The sequence below is a fragment of the Pleuronectes platessa genome, chromosome 5 (assembly GCF_947347685.1).
Source record: "Pleuronectes platessa chromosome 5, fPlePla1.1, whole genome shotgun sequence".
NCBI classification, from domain to species: domain Eukaryota; kingdom Metazoa; phylum Chordata; class Actinopteri; order Pleuronectiformes; family Pleuronectidae; genus Pleuronectes; species Pleuronectes platessa.
This window is the reverse complement of record NC_070630.1, coordinates 7,826,691-7,844,978: the sequence shown is the minus strand read 5'-3', so window position 1 is coordinate 7,844,978 and position 18,288 is coordinate 7,826,691. Positions and strand designations below refer to the sequence as shown.

Genomic DNA, 18,288 nt, shown 5'->3' with positions numbered 1-18,288 from the left:
GAGGGTCTTGTTAAAACTTAAAAACATAGACTGTATCTATATATACCTATATATATATATTATTTATAAAGACAATATTATATTATATAGTCATTATTAATATTATATACATGGGAATTATATTCCTTCTGTTTTGTTATCTTACTCTAGTTTTCAACAGATTTTCTGTTATTCATCTATTTAAGTTTGTATCTATCCATATGTAAGAGTACATATGTATTCCTTAAATCAATGCATTTCCACTTATGGTAAAGTGGATGCTTCAATTTAATTAATACACACATTTGAACACATGCTAAGCTCAGTTGGAAACTTGACTGTGAAAATGTTATGATATATTTTAAAGAATTAAAACACTGACATCATTACATGATTTTATAAATACAATTATATTATGTACAACCACAGATTACTGGCTTTGAGCTGGAAATACCCATGTAAGAATTTACCTGTTCTCTACAGTTCACCAAAGTTATCTTATTTCCCACTTTGCCCAGTTGAATTACACATGTTATCCTGTCTACTCAAGTACAACCCCTCTATTTTCCATTAAAGATAGTTCACAGTAAAACTCATAAGCGTCTGTGTCATCCAGATCAATTCAGTTTATTATGCCATTACATTACACATTTTAAAAGTCGGCTGCATGCATACTGATGCTGTAACACTTCTCATTTTGTACTCACAAGCTGACACCATGGGAAATGTAAGATATCAAATAAAAGACTAGTAGAGAATTTACTCTGGGTATAAACCATTTCTTTAGTCTCTGAACCCAGACATGTCATCTAATCCAGGAAAATTATATATTTTTATAGGAATATTTGCCGATCGAAGGGAAGACTTGTGATATTGTACTGTACATTTAATCTGTACCATCGTGAAGGTCTTGGTCTGAGTTTCACTGTGACACCGGGGCAGGTCATCAGTCCCTACTTAGGTGGGCCTCCGAGTGAGCCATCGTGATTCTTATCTATTGGGTATCCCACTTTATCCGTGTTTCCAGCTTCTCCTCTCTGCAGGACAGGAGCTCCGGGGTTGGGGTTGTTGATGGTGCCCATGAAGATCGGCACTTGAGTCTTATCGTCCATGATGGCAAAGAAGAAGGGTTGGGTGAGGTGGAAAACGGGGATGGACGCCCGGGAGATGACCACGGCGGTGGCTGCAGCAGCCTCTGCACCCTCCTCGTTTATCTCCATGCTTGACTTGTGAATGATGCTGGACACCAGCAGGGGGCCGTCCGCCATGTCAGACAAGTTGGGATTGGAGAACAGCTCTCCCAGGCCTAGCAGAGGAGAAAGCACAGGCTCAGCTCAGGGGATGTAATATATGTGTATATTCAGTCTCCAGAAGCTTTACTGAACAACAACATTCTGATCTGTGAAGTTACCCAAAAATAAACATGTCCTACCAAGTTTGGTGAAAACCTCCTGTAGGTCTTGACCATAGTCCAGTTTGAATTTCGGGACTTTAACTTGAACCGCCTTCTCCTTCGGCAGACGCTCATACAGGCTCGAGATATTGAGTTTTGGACTAAGAGAAGACACGTTTACGTGGCCGGAAAAAGGCATGACCACCAACAGGCTCATGGACTTCTGGAACGGGAAGCTCGCCACCTGCGGAGGGAGAGAGGAAATGCCGCTCCGTCAGGGTTCGACATTTTATTTCTAAACTGCATCTTTGAGAACATCGAGGAAACCTTTATGAATATGTGTTTATGTTTCACCTGAGCGTCCAGATCGTTATCAATAAAATGACTCAGAGGGTGTTTGGCATCCTCCATCACTTCCACGTCAACCATGCGCTTCTCGTCAAGGTAGAAGACGCCTCTGGAGGTGAAGCGCGGGTCAAATCGAGCTTTCCATTCACCTGTAGGAAACATAGGGTCTTAGCTTTCATCAGAAAAGTACCTCAAACATCCAGTAGATTAGGACAAAAGACAATTAGCAAGCACAGGTCATTTCATTGATTGTTCTCTTTGGGACTCTCAGCTAAATGTATTCTGTGGCTGTGAAGACATTGCTCTTCTCTTCTTCTTCACCTTTGAAATGGACAGCGTTGATCAGCATGAGGAGCACATTGGGTGGTAGAGCAGACAGGAAGTCAGTCATCTTTCCTTGTGTTGCCATCTCCACCCACTCATTGATCTGCTCCAGGCTCGGCAACACAGCTGGATCCGAGTCGTATAACCGCTTGGACTCGTTCACGAAGTCTTGCTTTGGCTCAAACCCTAAAACACACAACAAACACACTTTCTCACACTCCGTTTCTCTTGAACCTGCTCTTTAGGTCAACACTTAACAAAAAACGAGAGTTTCTGCAAGCCGGAGCTGTGTAGCCTCGACTTTTAGCACAGTTAAAAACATTTTTGTTCTTTTAGGGAGTGACCTTGGCGCAGGAAGATGCGTGTTGCAATTTGCAGGTCGCTGTTTCTGAGCTGCTCCAAGACGTAGTGCATAGAGTGGTGGAAGCAGGCGAGAGTGTTGTTGTGGAGATGATGCATCAGCAGCTCCTCTGTGCTATTTACTGCACCTGTACAGAAGAGGGGCACAATAATTGGATGAGAGCAGTCTCCAGGCGACCATAAACCGGGGCAAGTTGCTGACACGATTTATCAAACGATGGTAATTACATGCAGTGTGTGTAGCACACGAGCTGCTCGGGGGACAATGTGTCATGTACAAGCTACAGAGGGACATGCACACCTAACGCCAGCTGGGACAGGGCTAGTGATATGCTGAAAGGAGATATGATGAGATTGGGCTGCTCTGGCGTCGTCTGCAGGTTCTGCAGCAGCTGCAGACCCAGTCTCTGAATGGAGGCAGCCATGGCCTGCCTCGACTCTGGGCTCCGGGCGATGGTCTGACAGCCCTCTTCTGGCATTTCTTCCGACGAGTCCGTGTTGGGCGAACTAGTTGTTGCCACTACTGTTGCTTTAGTGGTATCTGCACTTTCTGGTTGCGCTGTGCTTTCATTATCTACGCTCTGCAGACAGAAACAGGAGAGAATTTTCAGCACAAGGACACGTTATCCAAACAGTGAAGTCAGAGGAGCAGTACGTAGCTGGGACAGTGAGCGTTTCACAAAGTTTTCCAGAGTGCCTCTCACCTCTATAGGCTGACTTGGCAGTAAAGGAATCAGAGGCACCAGGGGGATTGACACATCTTCGGTCGCCTCGTTTCTCTGTCGAGTAGAAAGAACACAAAATAATTTATGCAACCTATAAAATCAGAAAAAATATTATATTGTAATCTTCAGGCTATGATCTTAATTTATGAGTTGTTTCAGTGCCTTACAGTGACTCCTTGGCTGCAGACATAGATCAACAGGAGTGTCAGACGGAGGTCCATGTCCTTACAACGTAAAACTGGAAAAGAAGAATGATGTTGGCTGAAAAATGTCTGTCACTTTTATGGAGCAATAAATACACTGCACTTGTTGAGAAAGCTTCGGTAGATTGTGAAATAAATCAACATCTCTCTGAAGTGCATGTTTTCATTCCTCCAGTTTTAGTTACAAATCAGTAAAAAACAAACAAAAATCCTGTCATAAAAACACGACAGTCTCACCTTTATATTATCTGCGGGTATTAAACTTTCTCCTTAATTATTCACCCTCTTTTAGAGCAGCCAAGAATAACTGGAGATGTGCCTATAACATAAAATATGCTTGTTTTAGACCAGGCACCAAGAATATCACGGTTAAACTGCAAAGTGTGTGTAGTCACACAGGCAGTCCTACACCACATCCTAATGTCTCAGATTTATTGTTTAATAAAAACGATGTATTTAAATATTCACCTCATGGGGCAGAAAATCCATTTGTCTCGGTGAATTTAAACACCAGCATTATTCAAAAGAACAGATCTCAAAGAAATAACTCATAAAGCACCCGAGCCCCTTTGGCAGACTTCACACAAACGTGAAAAACCATGAATAACTGAGCACAACCTCCAATGTTTTACCCAAACTTCACATCACTCAAACGTACAATAATGTCCTAAAAGAGTTTTCAAATATATTTGATCTTACCTTGAATTTAAATAGAAAAAAACTTGCTGCCTGGTCCAAAAAAGGAGCGACTAAGTGACCGTGGATAGCAGAATTCCTCCGAGTCAAAGATTGGCATTTGCACAGCAAATAGTTAAATATCAACTTACATTGATTGGGGCCTCGTATAAGCCACTATTTGTTTGTTAATGCAGCTGCTGAGACTCTTCGAGGTTAAATATGGGAGCCTGACACACTCAGCTGTTTTGCATTTCACTGGGCTGCTGATTAATTCCTGACACAACTAAATGTGTTGACAGATTAAAGCGTGCTTATCCAAACTGTGTGGGGGGAAAACAAACAGTATTTGATGACTTCAGTGTTCGGGAGAATCAGAGGACACAAAGCACAAGCCCACATTTCCCAGAAACACCAGGTTCTGAGATACCAACCATTAAACTGAAAAACACAGTACTGCTTGTTCTAAAGATGTGTTTGTACTTTCCGATAAAAGAAAGTCTGAAGAGGATTAACCGGATAAAGAAGAAGAGAAAGATATTCAGCGGATTTTATCTAATTTCTACAGAGAGAGCTTCCACATCACATGACAGCCATCTGCAAACACAGGAGTGGACTTTGACCAATGTGAACTCCAGTGACTCAGTGAAGGTTGGATAGAGAGGGAGTCTCGATGAATCCAGGTGAATCACACACAAAACAATTGCAGCACAGAACAACATGGTAGTATTTTTTATTAAACCAGTTAATAAATAAGCATTTCTCCTAAAATGTTCACAGAGGTCCTGGATCTGTTGTAACAACATTGTTCGTGCGACTACAAACTTCATTTTTAAAATCAGATTGATTGTTTTACGATTGAGCTTTTCACTCCAGGTTTACAAAAAACACAAAATATCAAAAAGTGGAGTACGCTTGTCAAAGCATTTTGGACTTTGGGCAAATCATTTGAAAAGTAGGCAGAATGTGTTTTACAACATAACAGTGGGGAAATCATACAAATAGCAAAGCTTGGATTGTTGGATAATACTGGGCTTGGAAATCCTGTGTAGATTCATTATGGGTTGTATGAAAACTGTGCTTTGTTTAAGGAACATGAATCTCCACTGTACATTAATTTGTATTACAAGTAGCAAATTGAACCACATTTTTTAATCGATGAATAACTTTTCTCAACAAGTTCATGTGCAGCTACATATAAATGTTAAAATACAAACTGTTTAACTTGGCATCGACTATGTCAGCTGTTGCAGTGAGAAGATAGAAAGTTGTGAGTCTACAAACTGGCGTCCAAGTGGCATCTGCCGAGATTCCCTCTCGGTCTAATGGTGCTACTGGTGCTAACTGCTAAATCAAAACACCCCTAAACACGGTTTAGAAAATTCTAAAGCAACTTCAAGTAATTCATTAGTGGATAAAAACATTCATTCTTTAAAATCTGAGTGAGAATCTAAATGTTACAATTCAGGCCATACATGTGCAGTAGTATAAAGGCTGTGCGTTGGTAACTGACTTTAGTGAGTGACAACAGCTGAAGTGTCTCCACTCTGCGACGACGCCGTGGAAACAGCAAGCGCACAAACAACCTACTCTGAAACAACTCTCATGGGAAATGGAGAAACGCTGACACACACAAGAATGACTTGATTCACAAATACTGCATAGTTTAATCAGTGCAATTGGATACGCATGTATTCTGACGTCAAGGGAAATGAAAAGCGAGGTCGATGTATTTTTGGTGTTGTTATGCATCTATTTGGAAAGTGTAAACACTATATAAGAACCAGGTTTGGTTCCACCTTCCTGAGCTTCTGATTCATTCCTTTGAACAGAATAGTCGACCGAGTCAAAAGAAGAATTGACCTTGTCAAGAGTTTCCCATTATATACGTTTCATACATCTACGGGCTTGTTAAAAAATCATGGGTTATCTGTACATGATCAATGTCAATGGTGTGACCATTAAATGCAGTGCCAACAGCCAGGGAGGCGAGTTTCAGTAGAAGTGAAGCTTATAGAAACGCCACCACTGGTGCTGCTTTGTTCAAAGAGCTATTTAGAGAATGTGACATCCATCCTTATCGTTACAACTGACCTCCAGCACAGGAGAAGGGACAGAGCGACTTCTGAGACCTGCTGTCTTTGTAAATTAGCTTTAAAGGTCAGCAGTACAAGTGTTAAGTGTAGCTGGGAACTACTGATTTAAGCTAATAAGCGAATGGCGCCATTCTCAGAGCCCAGCAGCAGAAGCCTCTTGGTGGGCAGGATGGCCAGGCTGGTCAGAGTTCCACGGAAGTTCTCCGAGCTCAGCTTTGTGCTGCTGACGGGACTCAAGGAGATGTCGGCCATGCAGTACACCCCGATCTTGTTAGCCACAGTTCCGGTTACGATCTCTGAACCGTAAAGGTCAAAGGCATGGATAGGGTCAGACTGTGACTTGTACTGGCGAATAGGCTTGTTTTCCAGATCTTTCCACACAGTCAGTGTGTAGTCGGTGGAGGAAGTGATGACCAAGTTTCCCTCAGCAACCTGAAAAGAAACAACAAGAGACAAAGTCACCGACTGCCGAATCCAATTTTGGCTAAATTATTTTTCAAACTTTTAGGAATAATATCAAATTGCTAAGCAATGCAACTAAGATATCTCCTCGAAGATATGCTGAAATTACAGAATATAAGAAAAACTTGAACTAAACAAATTGTTTAAAAGACCAGCAGCTGCAGACGGTTTTAGTCGCTTCTTTTCATTCCTCACTTGTATTGTCAACAGTTACTGACTGACTGGCCTTCTATTGAACGTAGCTTTAGATTTGATGAAAATATCAAAACATCTGATAAGCAGTGTGTCCAAATTCATTTCCCAGCTTTATGACAACAGCCACTGGTTGATATGCGTCAGACGTGAGGGGAAGTCTGAGTAATATGAACGTGCATATGAGAACCCCCATGAGCTTTCTAATGAGTAACTTGGGTCCATGTTTGCCTAAACTTGTGCCTTTAAAACTAGAGACACAATCCTTGACCTAAATTGGGGTTAAATAAAGTTTGCTCATCCTTGCGTTCTGTTGACAACAGATTTGCCGGGTACAACTTTCACCCTCTCTGTATCACTACCTCTGGGGGATGTCAAAAGCAACTTGATTGAAACACCTTCGAGCTTGACGATGTGATGTGGACCAGGTGTTGCATCTTTTGCTCAGTGCTGGAGAAAACTTTCTCAATGTGCATTCAAAACAGGTTTTATAAATAAATAATCTATGCAGTCAAAAATGAGTTATTCACATATATTGTGGGTTAGTCAGATAAAGAGAGTCAACAGAGTGTACCGGACTAATGTTCACTGCGTGGGCTGAGATTGTTTACCAGAAAGTCTGATTGTGCTTTCGTATTGAAAAAAAAAAACATTTTAGCAAACTAAAACTTTGTTAGTGAAGTCTTTGATGTGGCTTTAATTTGTTCAAATATACAAAAAAAGTCAATTAAAAATGTTACAAACAATTATACTATCTTTTCTTAGTCATCTTTTCTTCATTCATGTTTTTGCGAGTTCCTTCCCCTGTTTTTTACTGCATTTTAAATAAATTAAAAGCCTAAAGCATTTCTTACACTATTTACTAGTCTTAAACACCTTATTTATACATACAGGAATTCTGCTGAAACTAATGTTTACTTCCCCAGTTTTAGAACATAAACAGTGTTTACATAATGTAAAATACGTTTTCAGATAACTATTTCTGTTTATTGAACATCCTCCGGATGGGCTGTATGCATGACCATAAATGTCAGAGTGAGAACCTCCTGTGGCTTTCTCCATCTGGCCCCCTAGTATAAATGTGGGAACACAGCAGGAGATCCTCCATGGGATTCATTGCGAGCGAGTGGGTGTGTTAATAACGATAACCAAAAAAAGATCAAAAAGATTACAAATATGTTGGATGAAAAAGTGAAGATATACACATAGAAGAAACAGATGAAATGTCAAGAGACTTATGGTGATAAGTCCGAAGCAGGTGTCGATGTCATGTAAACAAAAACATTTGTGATGTCCGCAGCAGAACGAATACGTTACATCCTGCCTCTGACTGCACACAGGCTCCAAACGTACCCTCATTTGGAGAATATCTCCCTCATGAGCTGGCCAGCCCTTCAGAATCAGCCCGGTGCGCGCGTCTAGCAGAACAATGAAGCCAGATGAGAAACCTGCAGCCACTGTGCGCCCTGAAGGGCTCACTGCCAGGTAGCGGATGAGCCCAGCACTCAAATTGCTGTATGCCAGACGAAATTCATGCTGGGGAAACAGGGAAAGATTTGTCACTGTCAAGACTGAAATAAGTCTTTAGTGGAGAAGAGTAAAACAAAGTGCAACTGTTTTTGTAAACACTTATATTCTATACTCTAATAATTCCTAGATATTGAATAGCACAGATCTCGACAGAATGAGCTTGCTAAGGGAAATTGCTACCTGCAATCCTGGTTTGCGTGGATCAATGAAGCGGAGAACAGAATCCGCACTCCCAAACACAACACTGCAGTGTGGAGCTGGCATCGTGGTGACAGCTGTAATGGGATTCTTTCCGTCCACAGCTTCATATGAGCGGATCTGCTTGCCTAAGGACAAACAAATTCAGTTACATAGAAAATGATAAACTCCAGATGAACATTTCTATTCGGGAGCTGTCATGCACTGTGCTCAATATTCCGTACCTGTATACTGGTCCCACAGGTGCACTGTGCCATCACAGCTGACTACCTCCTGAGAAGACTCGAGCTGTCCAACATAGAAGACGGACTTTCGATGGTCGCTGTACGTTAGCCTAGGCTCCACTTCCTGTGTCCCATCACCATGGTTATAAAGAGGCCAAAGCTTCACAGTCTTGTCTTTACTACCAGAAAGAAAGTAATCCTCTCCTGCCAGCGGTGCCAAACACTTGGTGGTGCCCGAGTGACCCAGGAAGCTCTGCAGTCTGATCTGGTGGAAGTGGAAATGTGGATCCTGTACGTTGAGACCGATCTCATACTGCCAGTAGGCCAGCCAGTTGCCCTGCAGGGAGCGGCCACTGCGGGGGAGCTCTTGCTTCAGGGCACTTTCCTCCAGGCTGGAGCCTGTCGCCCAGACATTGGAAAAGGGAGCTGATGTCACAGATGGAGTGGTGAAAGTGGAGGAAGTGGTGGTAATCGGAGTGGTATGGCTGCTGCGTCCCCAAGAGTTGGCCAGGCCCAGGTTGGGACTACCTCCATACTCAGCGTCTCGGGGCACTTGGATGCGGTTTCCGACCAGGTGGCTCCCAAACGTTCCCGACTCAGGGATGGAGTCTCCCAGCGGGGTGGAGCTACTTGAGGGTGCAGGAAAGGGGCTGGACCCGACCCGCCTGCCGAAACCCGTAGAAAGCCCCATGGAGGATGGAGGCAGCTCCGCTCTGGACATTGCTGTGGGGATCGTCTCTGGAGTCCCCTGGCTCACACTCTGATGGTAAGACTGAGCCAACTGCCAGACCAGCTCGTGGTTGGGAACCAGTTTACGAATTGCCATGTCACCTACAGAAATAACAATAAAACACTGATTTATTACTTTGAAGTTTAGATGTATATATGAATTGATCACAGTTCAATGCCGTCTTCCTGCTGGACGGGGTATTTTGTATTTGACAAAAGATGAAGCATTTCCAACCTATGAGACAGTAGAAGGGGATGTAGGAGGCGTGGGCCATCTCAGGATTAAATACAGTCTGCAGCTCTTCCAAGACCCCCAACTCATATGTCACGGTGGACTCTTCAGGTGTACAAACATCCACCACCGTGACTTCTCCCACAATCCTTCGAGGGGCGCTGTCCAGCTACAGCATAAAGGATGCAAGTAAAAATTATTAAAAACTAAATAATCTGAGGCAACAAGAACAACCATCCTGCCATAGTTTTTCTCTATTTGTCTGTCAGACAATTTTTATCCTCTTTTGTTTCCCTCTGCTCTTTTTATATTTATGCATATTTAAATCCCCCTTTGTGCACATTTTTCACATAAAGCTCTCTGTGATAGATCTGCTTACTGAAAGTATTCTAGAAATAAACTTATCATGTGACATTATCAGTCAGTTCCTAGGAATTGTGTGCCTGTGGGGCGGGGGTGTGTGTGTGTGTGTGTGTGTGTGTGTGTGTGTGTACCTGGGGCTGCAGACAACGCAGCAGAGAGAAAACTGCGAAGAAGCGACGCAGAGTGTCAGCCATGTGCTGTTGCACCATTTCCCTCCCAATGCGCAGACAGATCAGAGCCATGAGGCTGAGCGTCTTGAGACAGACGGCAGTGCGTGTCTGCACCCCGCTGGGGAACCTGTGAACAGCACAATGGAAACAACCAGGCACAGGATGAACAACAGACATATTGAAGCTCCTTTTATGATTAGTTTTGACACAAACAAGCACTTCAAATTTGATGAACAGTTCAAAGTGTATGACAAATATGAAAGAAAACATTTTAACATAGCGCTGACATTTGACAGGTCATGTTTGAATTATCCACATCATTTGTGTTGCCACATAATACATGTGTGAATGTGTATAGAGATATGTTTAGCTATTTACCCCATAGTGGGGGTGGTGAGCAGCTCCAGCAGTGGCAGAAGCACATCCTGATTGATCTTCATGAGCATGTCCATCAGAGTGGTATCAGAGAGAAAGACAATGATCTTCTGTGTTAGTGCAACAGCTCCCAGCAGACTTGCTTCCTTACGAGTGTTAAGACGCTGCGAAGATGGAGGAGACACCTGGAAAACAAGCAGATTGTTAAGATTAAAAAAAGCATTTAATGAGTAATATTGCAGAAAGAAGAATTAAATGTTTCCCCATGAAGAAGCAAACTAGCTTATTAGGGCAAAATAGGAGAGGGTGGGACTGGTAGAGGGGTCATGGTGGCATAAGCAAGTGTACATTATCTTTTATGTATGATTTTTCTCCTCTTACCAGATATCCTATATAAGGCAGGTACTGATAGGTCAGTACAGGCTCGCCATAGAGTTGAGCTATGTAGATAAGACAGTCTAAAACAGGTCCTGCTGTCTGATCACCGACCACAGGTTTCTTCTCATACACGCTGCCCATTCCTACACTGTCCAGATCGCTCTCCTCGGATGCAGGGGCCACGAACTGGTGGTTCTCAAGACCTACAGGCAGAGAACATGAGAAGAAAAAGAAATTGAAAGCAGGTTCAGTTAACACTGGTTGGTCATTGCAAAACTCCAGAATTAGTGCTAGGGTTAGAGTGACAATTGAGAGATGAGACCTTAATGTTGTGAATTTACATACCGATGTAACAGTTGGTGAGCAATCGCAGCAAATTTCTGGCTACGTATCGAGACGTCACCGTTGGTCCGAGCTTCGCTGAGAGCCATCGAACCGTTTTGCAGATTGTGTCTGTTTGTGGAAACATGTTTAAAACATTAAAATGATAGGTTTATCATTTGATAAACACATGTTTTACATTAACATCCATCATTAACTCACCTAGAAGAATCTTTTGCTCCTTCTCCTCAGAGTTTTCGGCTGGATCTTGGTCGTCCTCCTGCTCTCCCACAATGCCTTTCTCTGTCTCTTCCAGTGCCATTCCATTAATAAACTCACCCTCCAGAGTAGCAACTGTGGCTCCCGAGGCTTCTGTACAACCAGAGAGAGTGAGGGCCGGGTCATATGTCCCCTCTTTACCCTCATTAGTCTCGGTCACCTCCTCTTCCTCCATCTCTCCTCCCTCTTCTCCCTCACTCGCATGCTTCAGGTCCTGGCTGCTGTCCGCTGATTTGAGACTGGCTCGATCCCGTATTGAGTCTCCATCACCCAGTGAAAGTTCACTCGTGCTGCTTTTGTCACTTAGTTTCCCCACACTTATAGACTCCTGGTCTTGATCCTTGCTGGCAGAGTTCTGACTATGCTGTTTCCCAGCAGCCACTCCTGTTTCACTGCTAACATAGAACCCATTCTGAAAGTCCTCCGCCTCTGAGAGGAACACTTGGTCATTGAGACTGATGCCAGAGGAGTAGTCGACCATCCCTGTGTCCGGCCCTCCCCCAACTCCACTGGGTCCACTGCTGCCCCCCATGTTCCCGCTTACAGATCCAGACGTTGACCGCACCTCACCACACTGAAAGTCTTCTTCCTCTTCCTCTCCTAGATTACATGTGCCAGTCCTCAGGCCTTTACCCGCTTCCCCACCAGAGCCTGAGACGCAGCTTTCAAAGCCAGTCATGACCTGCAACACATGGGGAAGGAGGCTGGATAGAAAGGCCTGCAGGCCGAGCCTCACAATCAGCTGCAGAATGAAACAGTCAGTGTAGAGATAGAAACGTCCTCGCAGGCAATGAGGGTTTTCATATACGTTGATCAGTGGCTTCAGTAAATACTTGTTTGCGTTTCTGGGACCCAGTACTCTAGAGATGGGCTCAAAAAGGTACCAAGCAGCGTAGACAGCTGTGGACTCCTCAAGCATGAGGGCTAGAATGAAAGGCAAGAGAATCTCAAGACCCTCAGCTGTGATGTTACCACGTAACAGAGTCTCAAGCTGCTGCCACAGGTGAAAGACAACATCTCTTCCTTGAGTGCTGCCTGTCAACTCCACCTTAGTGTGGTAGGAAAAGATAAAAACATGAAGTGCGGAAAAATAGGAGGGAAATGGAAAAGGGGTGACGACTGAGCTCAGTAACTGGCGGGGGTTTGGAGGAGGGAGACCACCACAGATGGGTTCATATTTGAAGAGGAGTGGATGTGGGCAATCTGCTTCTTCTCCATGTGCTATTCCAGAGTGCTTCTCTATTAGCAGCAGTGTGTCCAGAGCCTGGTGCAAAGACAGTGGCACATCCCGGAGGCTGGCCGAGCACAGTTTCATAACAGCTTGGAAACGCTGTCTGAGGGGAGTGCCTGGTTTCAGTCCTCTCAGTTTGAAGGAGAAAAAGATCTCAGCGATGACAACACCCAGGGCCTGCATGTCTCTTTGGTAGAGCTGTGTGAGGGAGGTTAGAGATTCAACTATCACACAGTGTTTTGTGCACTCACTCGATCCTGCAGGATGCTGTACTTCAGCGTGGAGACTCCTCACCAGGAAATTGTTCAACTTCTCCAATTCTTCCAAAGGCTGCAATGGGTTGAAGCCTTCAGGGAGGCTGATCTTGATTTCCTCTGGAGGGGCAGTTACACTTCCCTCCCCATGTTTTTTGTTCCCTGTCCCACCTCTTTGTGACATGGAACTGCGTAAAGCAGGGAAATCACCTGGGAATGAAGATGGGGACTGTGATACAATCAGTGCTGTGTGCTCTCCTCCCATTTTACCACCCGCTGTGCTGACACTTGGCAATGGCACAGAGCAGGATGCAGAACCGGATGAGCCAGCGGAGGCTAATGAGTCCAGAGCTTCTGTACCTTGTTCAAGCTCATCATCTCTGTCTACCATGGTCCAGCCACTGGACTCGCACCCTGTGGACTCTGGCACCATTCCATCAACACTGGCAGCAGTGGCGTTGATTTGAGGGATGTGTAGAGAAGGCACATTAAGAGCAGCAAGGCCAAGGAGAGGAGGTTCTGCTGGGGCGTATTGTGAGGGAGATAAGCGGGGAGGGTGGGGCTGGTCAAACAGTTGAACTACTCCATAGGTAGTCAGATTGGTGTGGTTGTCCACTAGGTGCAGACACACATTCTTGGCTTTTACAGCTTCTTTACCAGACAGCTTAAAGCCAAATGTGAGGTCGATCCAGTGATGCAAATGCTGGGACACATCTCTGCTCTCCAGAAGGCGCCGGTGGACCTGGACAAACTCCTCACAAGACTTGCACCAAGAAGGCACATCCAGGTCTGGCATGTCGGGGTGGATAGAGCGGAAAATGGTGGGATCTGTGTAGAACTCTGGAATGCACTCATCAGGGGTCCAGCTCTGCATGCGCTCCATACTGGCTGGGTATTCATTAGGCTCCCACTGAGATCTAACATGGCTGCATAACACTGACTTGGGTGTCTGCCGGGCTTTGTAGACATAGTAGGTGATGTCTGAGAGCACATCTGATATGTGATGAGGTACATGGAGGTGGTCAGACTGTCCAGCACCTCCAGCACCTCCAGAGCCACTGAGGTCCCCACCTACACCGCCTAGACCAATCCCACTAGCTGCTGCAGCTGCCAAAGCCTCTTTGGTCATCTCATATGTGAAGTCCAGCTGTTTATCCCCCTTATTGAGCCTGAACTTTGACCTCCTGAGGTCCCGGAATTTTCCCAATGGCACAGTAAAATCCACCACCCATGGCAGCACCGGGTGATAGTTAGGGTCTCCTTCTCGCCGTCCTGCAAGTCGGTTCAGTTCCATCAAGTAGCGGAAGTTACTGACTCGGCCGTGAACCCAATCCAGAACCAACGTCTTGAGCCCATCAAAGCAGTCTTTGCAAAGTCTTTTGTTCTCTCGGCTCACACATACACGGTCCGTTGGAAGGACACTTTTTGGCACTTGTCTGCCAGAAGCATTACTGTTTGCATCCCCATCCCTCCCCAGTTCCTCATAATGAGTGAGGTTGAGCTTGAGACGGCTGCAGAGCTGCTCATCTACTGCTATGTCCAGCAGAGAGAGCTCTCCACAAGACAGACCAGCTGCATGACATGCCTGCAGAGCGATTATTAGCTGGTAGAGGATGAACAACACTTTGGCATGGCTGTTAGCGAGCTTGGCTGGGCTGAAGGAGACAATATCTTGGAGAGAATACTGAGTATATGGTAGGATTACATACAACATCTCCGGCGTCTCCAGCAGACACTCAGCAGGCAGAACATTTGGACACAGATGGTCGGACTGGGACTTGGAAAAGCAAGATGAACTGGATTGCAAGAAGCTTTCTTTCTCTCTGGCTGGAGAAAGTGATGGTGATGCTCTCTCAGATGAAATAAAGGTGCAGTTGAAGAGCTTCTGTAGAGCATGACGTACTGCATCCACAGCTGATAGGTGCATTTGTCCATTGGCTCCTACATATGGCTGCACGAGTTTGGAATGAAATTCATGCCATAGATTCCTGAAAAAATAAAAGAGCGCTTAAACATTACAATCCCAACATTAATTATTCATCATTTATATATTTTAAACTTGACCAAATCTCACACTATTAGACTTTAGATTCATTGAACCTAATGTTTTTATGAGGGCATGATAAAGCAAACCTCAGTTCAAAGGGAATGAAAAATCCTGAAACCATTGAAGGTGGAGATGTAACTGAATTAAAAACAAACAGTGATACTCAAGGTGCTATGACAAAGCAGCAGGAACAAAAACATCTGTTAACAATGGAAAACATTTTTCTCAAATAATTGTGTACAATTGTGACAAACATTTTCCCGTAGAACACCCATGTTCACAAAGCCCATAAAAAAAAAAGATAACAATAATAAAAAAAGCGGAGAATCTTCAATTTTCAGTAGAAGAACCAGAGAATGTTTGCCATTTTTGTTAGAAAAGTAACTTTACTGAGTAAATAATTACATTTATTACAATTATATAACTACCTATTAACTTGGCAATAAATCAAATATTAATGCACTACAAAAAGTTTTATATTTAAGATTGTTGAATAAAGAGCAATTCATGTTGACAAAGTTTAACTTATTAGTCAATTGTCGTTGAGGTGACAGATCATCTTCAAGGGGAGATTGTAACTTTGTCTGAGCTTTAGAAACGCCAACAGTAAAATATCGAAACATACACCGTACCTGACATTATGTAGTGACACACACTGCATGGTTTTGACGTAAGAATCCTGCGACATGAATTCCGTTTGTCGATCGCATGGATCTCTCGACAATCTGTAGCTGAGCTTGCTTTTCCTCAGTCCCTGAATGCAAACCCGTGTCCAGCCGGGAGGCAACTTTGCCTGGGAACACTGAAGGTATGTGGAAATCTCCGTCTCACTGATGCTGTCAAAGCGTGCACAGCGCATGAGCCTCTTCTCCCTCAGTGCCATCAGCCAGCGCGAAGGAACGAGGGCTACGAGCTCCCGGGGACGGGAGCCTGGGCCTTGCTGCCGTCGGTCAATCCCCAAGTCTTTCTCAACGGTGTCCATTAACCAATCCATGGTGAGTCTCTAGTGCTTGTCCAGAGTTACACACTGATCAGCTGCGTTGTCCTCACCCTCTCACACGATGAGGATTGTCAGACATCCATGAAGGAAGGAATCAAGGTCATCAAGGGTCGAGATAAACTCTTCTTCTGTCTGACCCGTCTGAGGATTTAAATGCAAGACATAACTTTGCAACTAGATTAACAACAATATGTTTTAACTGTAATAAGACCACGTCATATGGAAATGTGATTAGTTTCTACACAGGAGGCAAGATTGATGTGAGTTGAATGAATGTGTTTGTTTTTGTTCTCGTCCTAGACACTGAAGTTGAGCCCATCTCACATGACTGAACTTGTTCTGCACTATAATCCAATCTACAACCGGATGGTGACAGGTTTCCTGACAAACTTGCCACAGGACAATTAAACTATTCTCATCAAATGTACAGCTCACTTTATTCACGTCTTGTTCAGAACTCCTCCAGTAACAGTAGCTACAGGTTTTGAATTATTATCATAAAGCATTAGCTTGGTTGCTAGCTGCCTGTCAGAGATAACAACCAAGACACAACAACGGTTAACTTACACATAAACTGTGGATACTGTATATATAATAAGATAATGTTGTATAGCTAATGGCAGCTTATGCAACACTTTACATAAAGGAGCAGGAAACGCTTTAAGAAGTAGCTCAGACAATTGGGGAAGTAACTTGAGGCTAAAGTTAGCTTACCGAAGATGCTAATGCTAACACAAACAAGCAGAGAGCGGCTACATAGTGACTTAACAACCGATGGCACGCATCAAACAGCCCTGGTTACACAATATAAACATTGCTGCAGCGTAATTACACAACAACAGCGCGCATTGTTTGATATTCACCTCTCACCACTTGTAGCAGATGACAGCTGAGCCTGTGCAGCTAGCTAGCTAGCTAGCGTCAAGCTAACGATGCACCGCCGGTCTCACGCATCGCTGACTTTGTACCGCACGAACGTCACAACACGACGACATGCTGCGGGACCCGGGGTCTCCAGGTGCGTGTCAGCGGAGGGACGCGGCGCGGACACGCACGGCGGAGGTGAGGAGCAGTGAGCGAGCCGGAGCCATGTTGCTGAAGCGACGCCTCACGTGACACACAACACAACAGCTCATGTGATGCTGCTGCAGGGCACCGACGCTTCCTCTGCAGCAACAGCGACACATGAGACACACCGGACCACACAACTTGTTCAACAATCAGACACCACAACATGGAAGCTCCGGAGGAAACAGGGCCGGCTCTAGGATTGTTCTGCATCAGGGGCCATATGGGGGGGGGGGGGCACAATTCACAGAGAGGGGCCAGGTTGATGACTAATGCCAGGTTCCATTGCACCTCAATGCTCGGCCCTCGGAATGACTTTGCACCCAAACAACCCGAGTTGCTAGCCACTGTTTGCAAAGACAGTTAATCTTTACGCAGCATTTCACACATACTAACACAGGAGTGAATCATTCACAGACAGTAATTAGACAGTACCGCGTGAACGACACATTGAATGACAGTTAAATAATAAATAGTAAAGGGTCTATCTTGGATTTCGAAGTAGAGGGTGGTGAGGTTCCTCCGACCTTCAGAGATGAAATTCGGACTTGAGGGCCCGTTCTAGTTGCAACTTACGGTTTCTGACCTCCATGGTTTAATGGAACGCGACATAACATCTGTGCACAGTTCCTAATTTAGTAAAGCGCACATTTAAGTCCTTATGTAATGTTTTTCTATTTTTAAGCAAAGCAACACCTCACTCAATATATTTAGAAATTATTTTCTATTTATTGCTAGTATTGTTTGTAGTATTTAGTAGGACTGGGGCAGATTGTAGCTGGGGCCAGGGCTGTAAAAGTAAAACAGAGAGTGGTGACTGGAATAAGGAAAGAGCAGGTAATGTCACAAGATTACAGTCCATGCTTTCAAAAATCAAATTAAAGTATACTCAAATCACTTCTGTACTTCACAAATAATCAAAGAAGATAGGCCAGTGCCTGGTTACCTGAGCAGAATGATCCATTTTATGTTGATTTGTGTTTGGAAGGGGAGGGTGGGGTGAAGGGTATTCAGCTGCAACACGCAACCTTACCACTAGATGTCCCTAGATTCTACACACTGAACCTTTAAACCTTCTCTTTTCATATCACACTTGCTGTTTTTATTGTCTTTTGCTGTTTTCTGTTCAACT

At 44.2% G+C, this 18,288-nt stretch overlaps 2 protein-coding genes and 1 long non-coding RNA gene across 8 annotated transcripts; 1 reads left to right on the top strand and 2 right to left on the bottom strand.

Annotated features, from left to right (window-relative positions):
* Positions 1–585: 585 nt before the first annotated feature.
* serpinf2b (serpin peptidase inhibitor, clade F (alpha-2 antiplasmin, pigment epithelium derived factor), member 2b) lies at positions 586–4,330 on the bottom strand. Of its 5 annotated transcripts, none has more exons than XM_053422191.1 (10): positions 4,032–4,329; positions 3,570–3,651; positions 3,297–3,367; positions 3,109–3,183; positions 2,706–2,985; positions 2,389–2,532; positions 2,042–2,230; positions 1,727–1,869; positions 1,412–1,616; positions 586–1,285 (listed from the first exon to the last, which is right to left on the bottom strand). In XM_053422191.1, the coding sequence occupies exons 3-10, from the start codon at positions 3,348–3,350 to the stop codon at positions 933–935; spliced, it is 1,443 nt and encodes a 480-aa protein (XP_053278166.1). In that variant the 5' UTR covers positions 3,351–3,367; positions 3,570–3,651; positions 4,032–4,329; the 3' UTR covers positions 586–932. The 5 variants fall into 5 exon arrangements, with proteins under 5 accessions (XP_053278166.1, XP_053278169.1, XP_053278168.1 ...); XM_053422194.1 differs by having other exon boundaries at positions 4,160–4,329; XM_053422193.1 differs by lacking the exon at positions 4,032–4,329 and adding an exon at positions 3,801–4,015.
* On the top strand, positions 4,272–9,007 carry LOC128439788 (uncharacterized). The gene is made up of 2 exons (XR_008338443.1): positions 4,272–4,690; positions 8,729–9,007. It is a non-coding gene; the product is annotated as an uncharacterized LOC128439788 (long non-coding RNA).
* On the bottom strand, positions 4,725–17,118 carry wdr81 (WD repeat domain 81). Of its 2 annotated transcripts, none has more exons than XM_053422189.1 (12): positions 16,952–17,118; positions 15,721–16,229; positions 11,500–15,029; positions 11,302–11,409; positions 10,960–11,159; positions 10,582–10,763; positions 10,165–10,330; positions 9,674–9,839; positions 8,710–9,540; positions 8,468–8,613; positions 8,111–8,293; positions 4,725–6,535 (listed from the first exon to the last, which is right to left on the bottom strand). In XM_053422189.1, exons 2-12 carry the CDS (start codon positions 16,080–16,082, stop codon positions 6,209–6,211), a joined length of 6,201 nt encoding a protein of 2,066 aa, XP_053278164.1. In that variant the 5' UTR covers positions 16,083–16,229; positions 16,952–17,118; the 3' UTR covers positions 4,725–6,208. The 2 variants fall into 2 exon arrangements, with proteins under 2 accessions (XP_053278164.1, XP_053278165.1); XM_053422190.1 differs by having other exon boundaries at positions 16,959–17,114.
* Between the last annotated feature and the right edge of the window lie 1,170 nt (positions 17,119–18,288).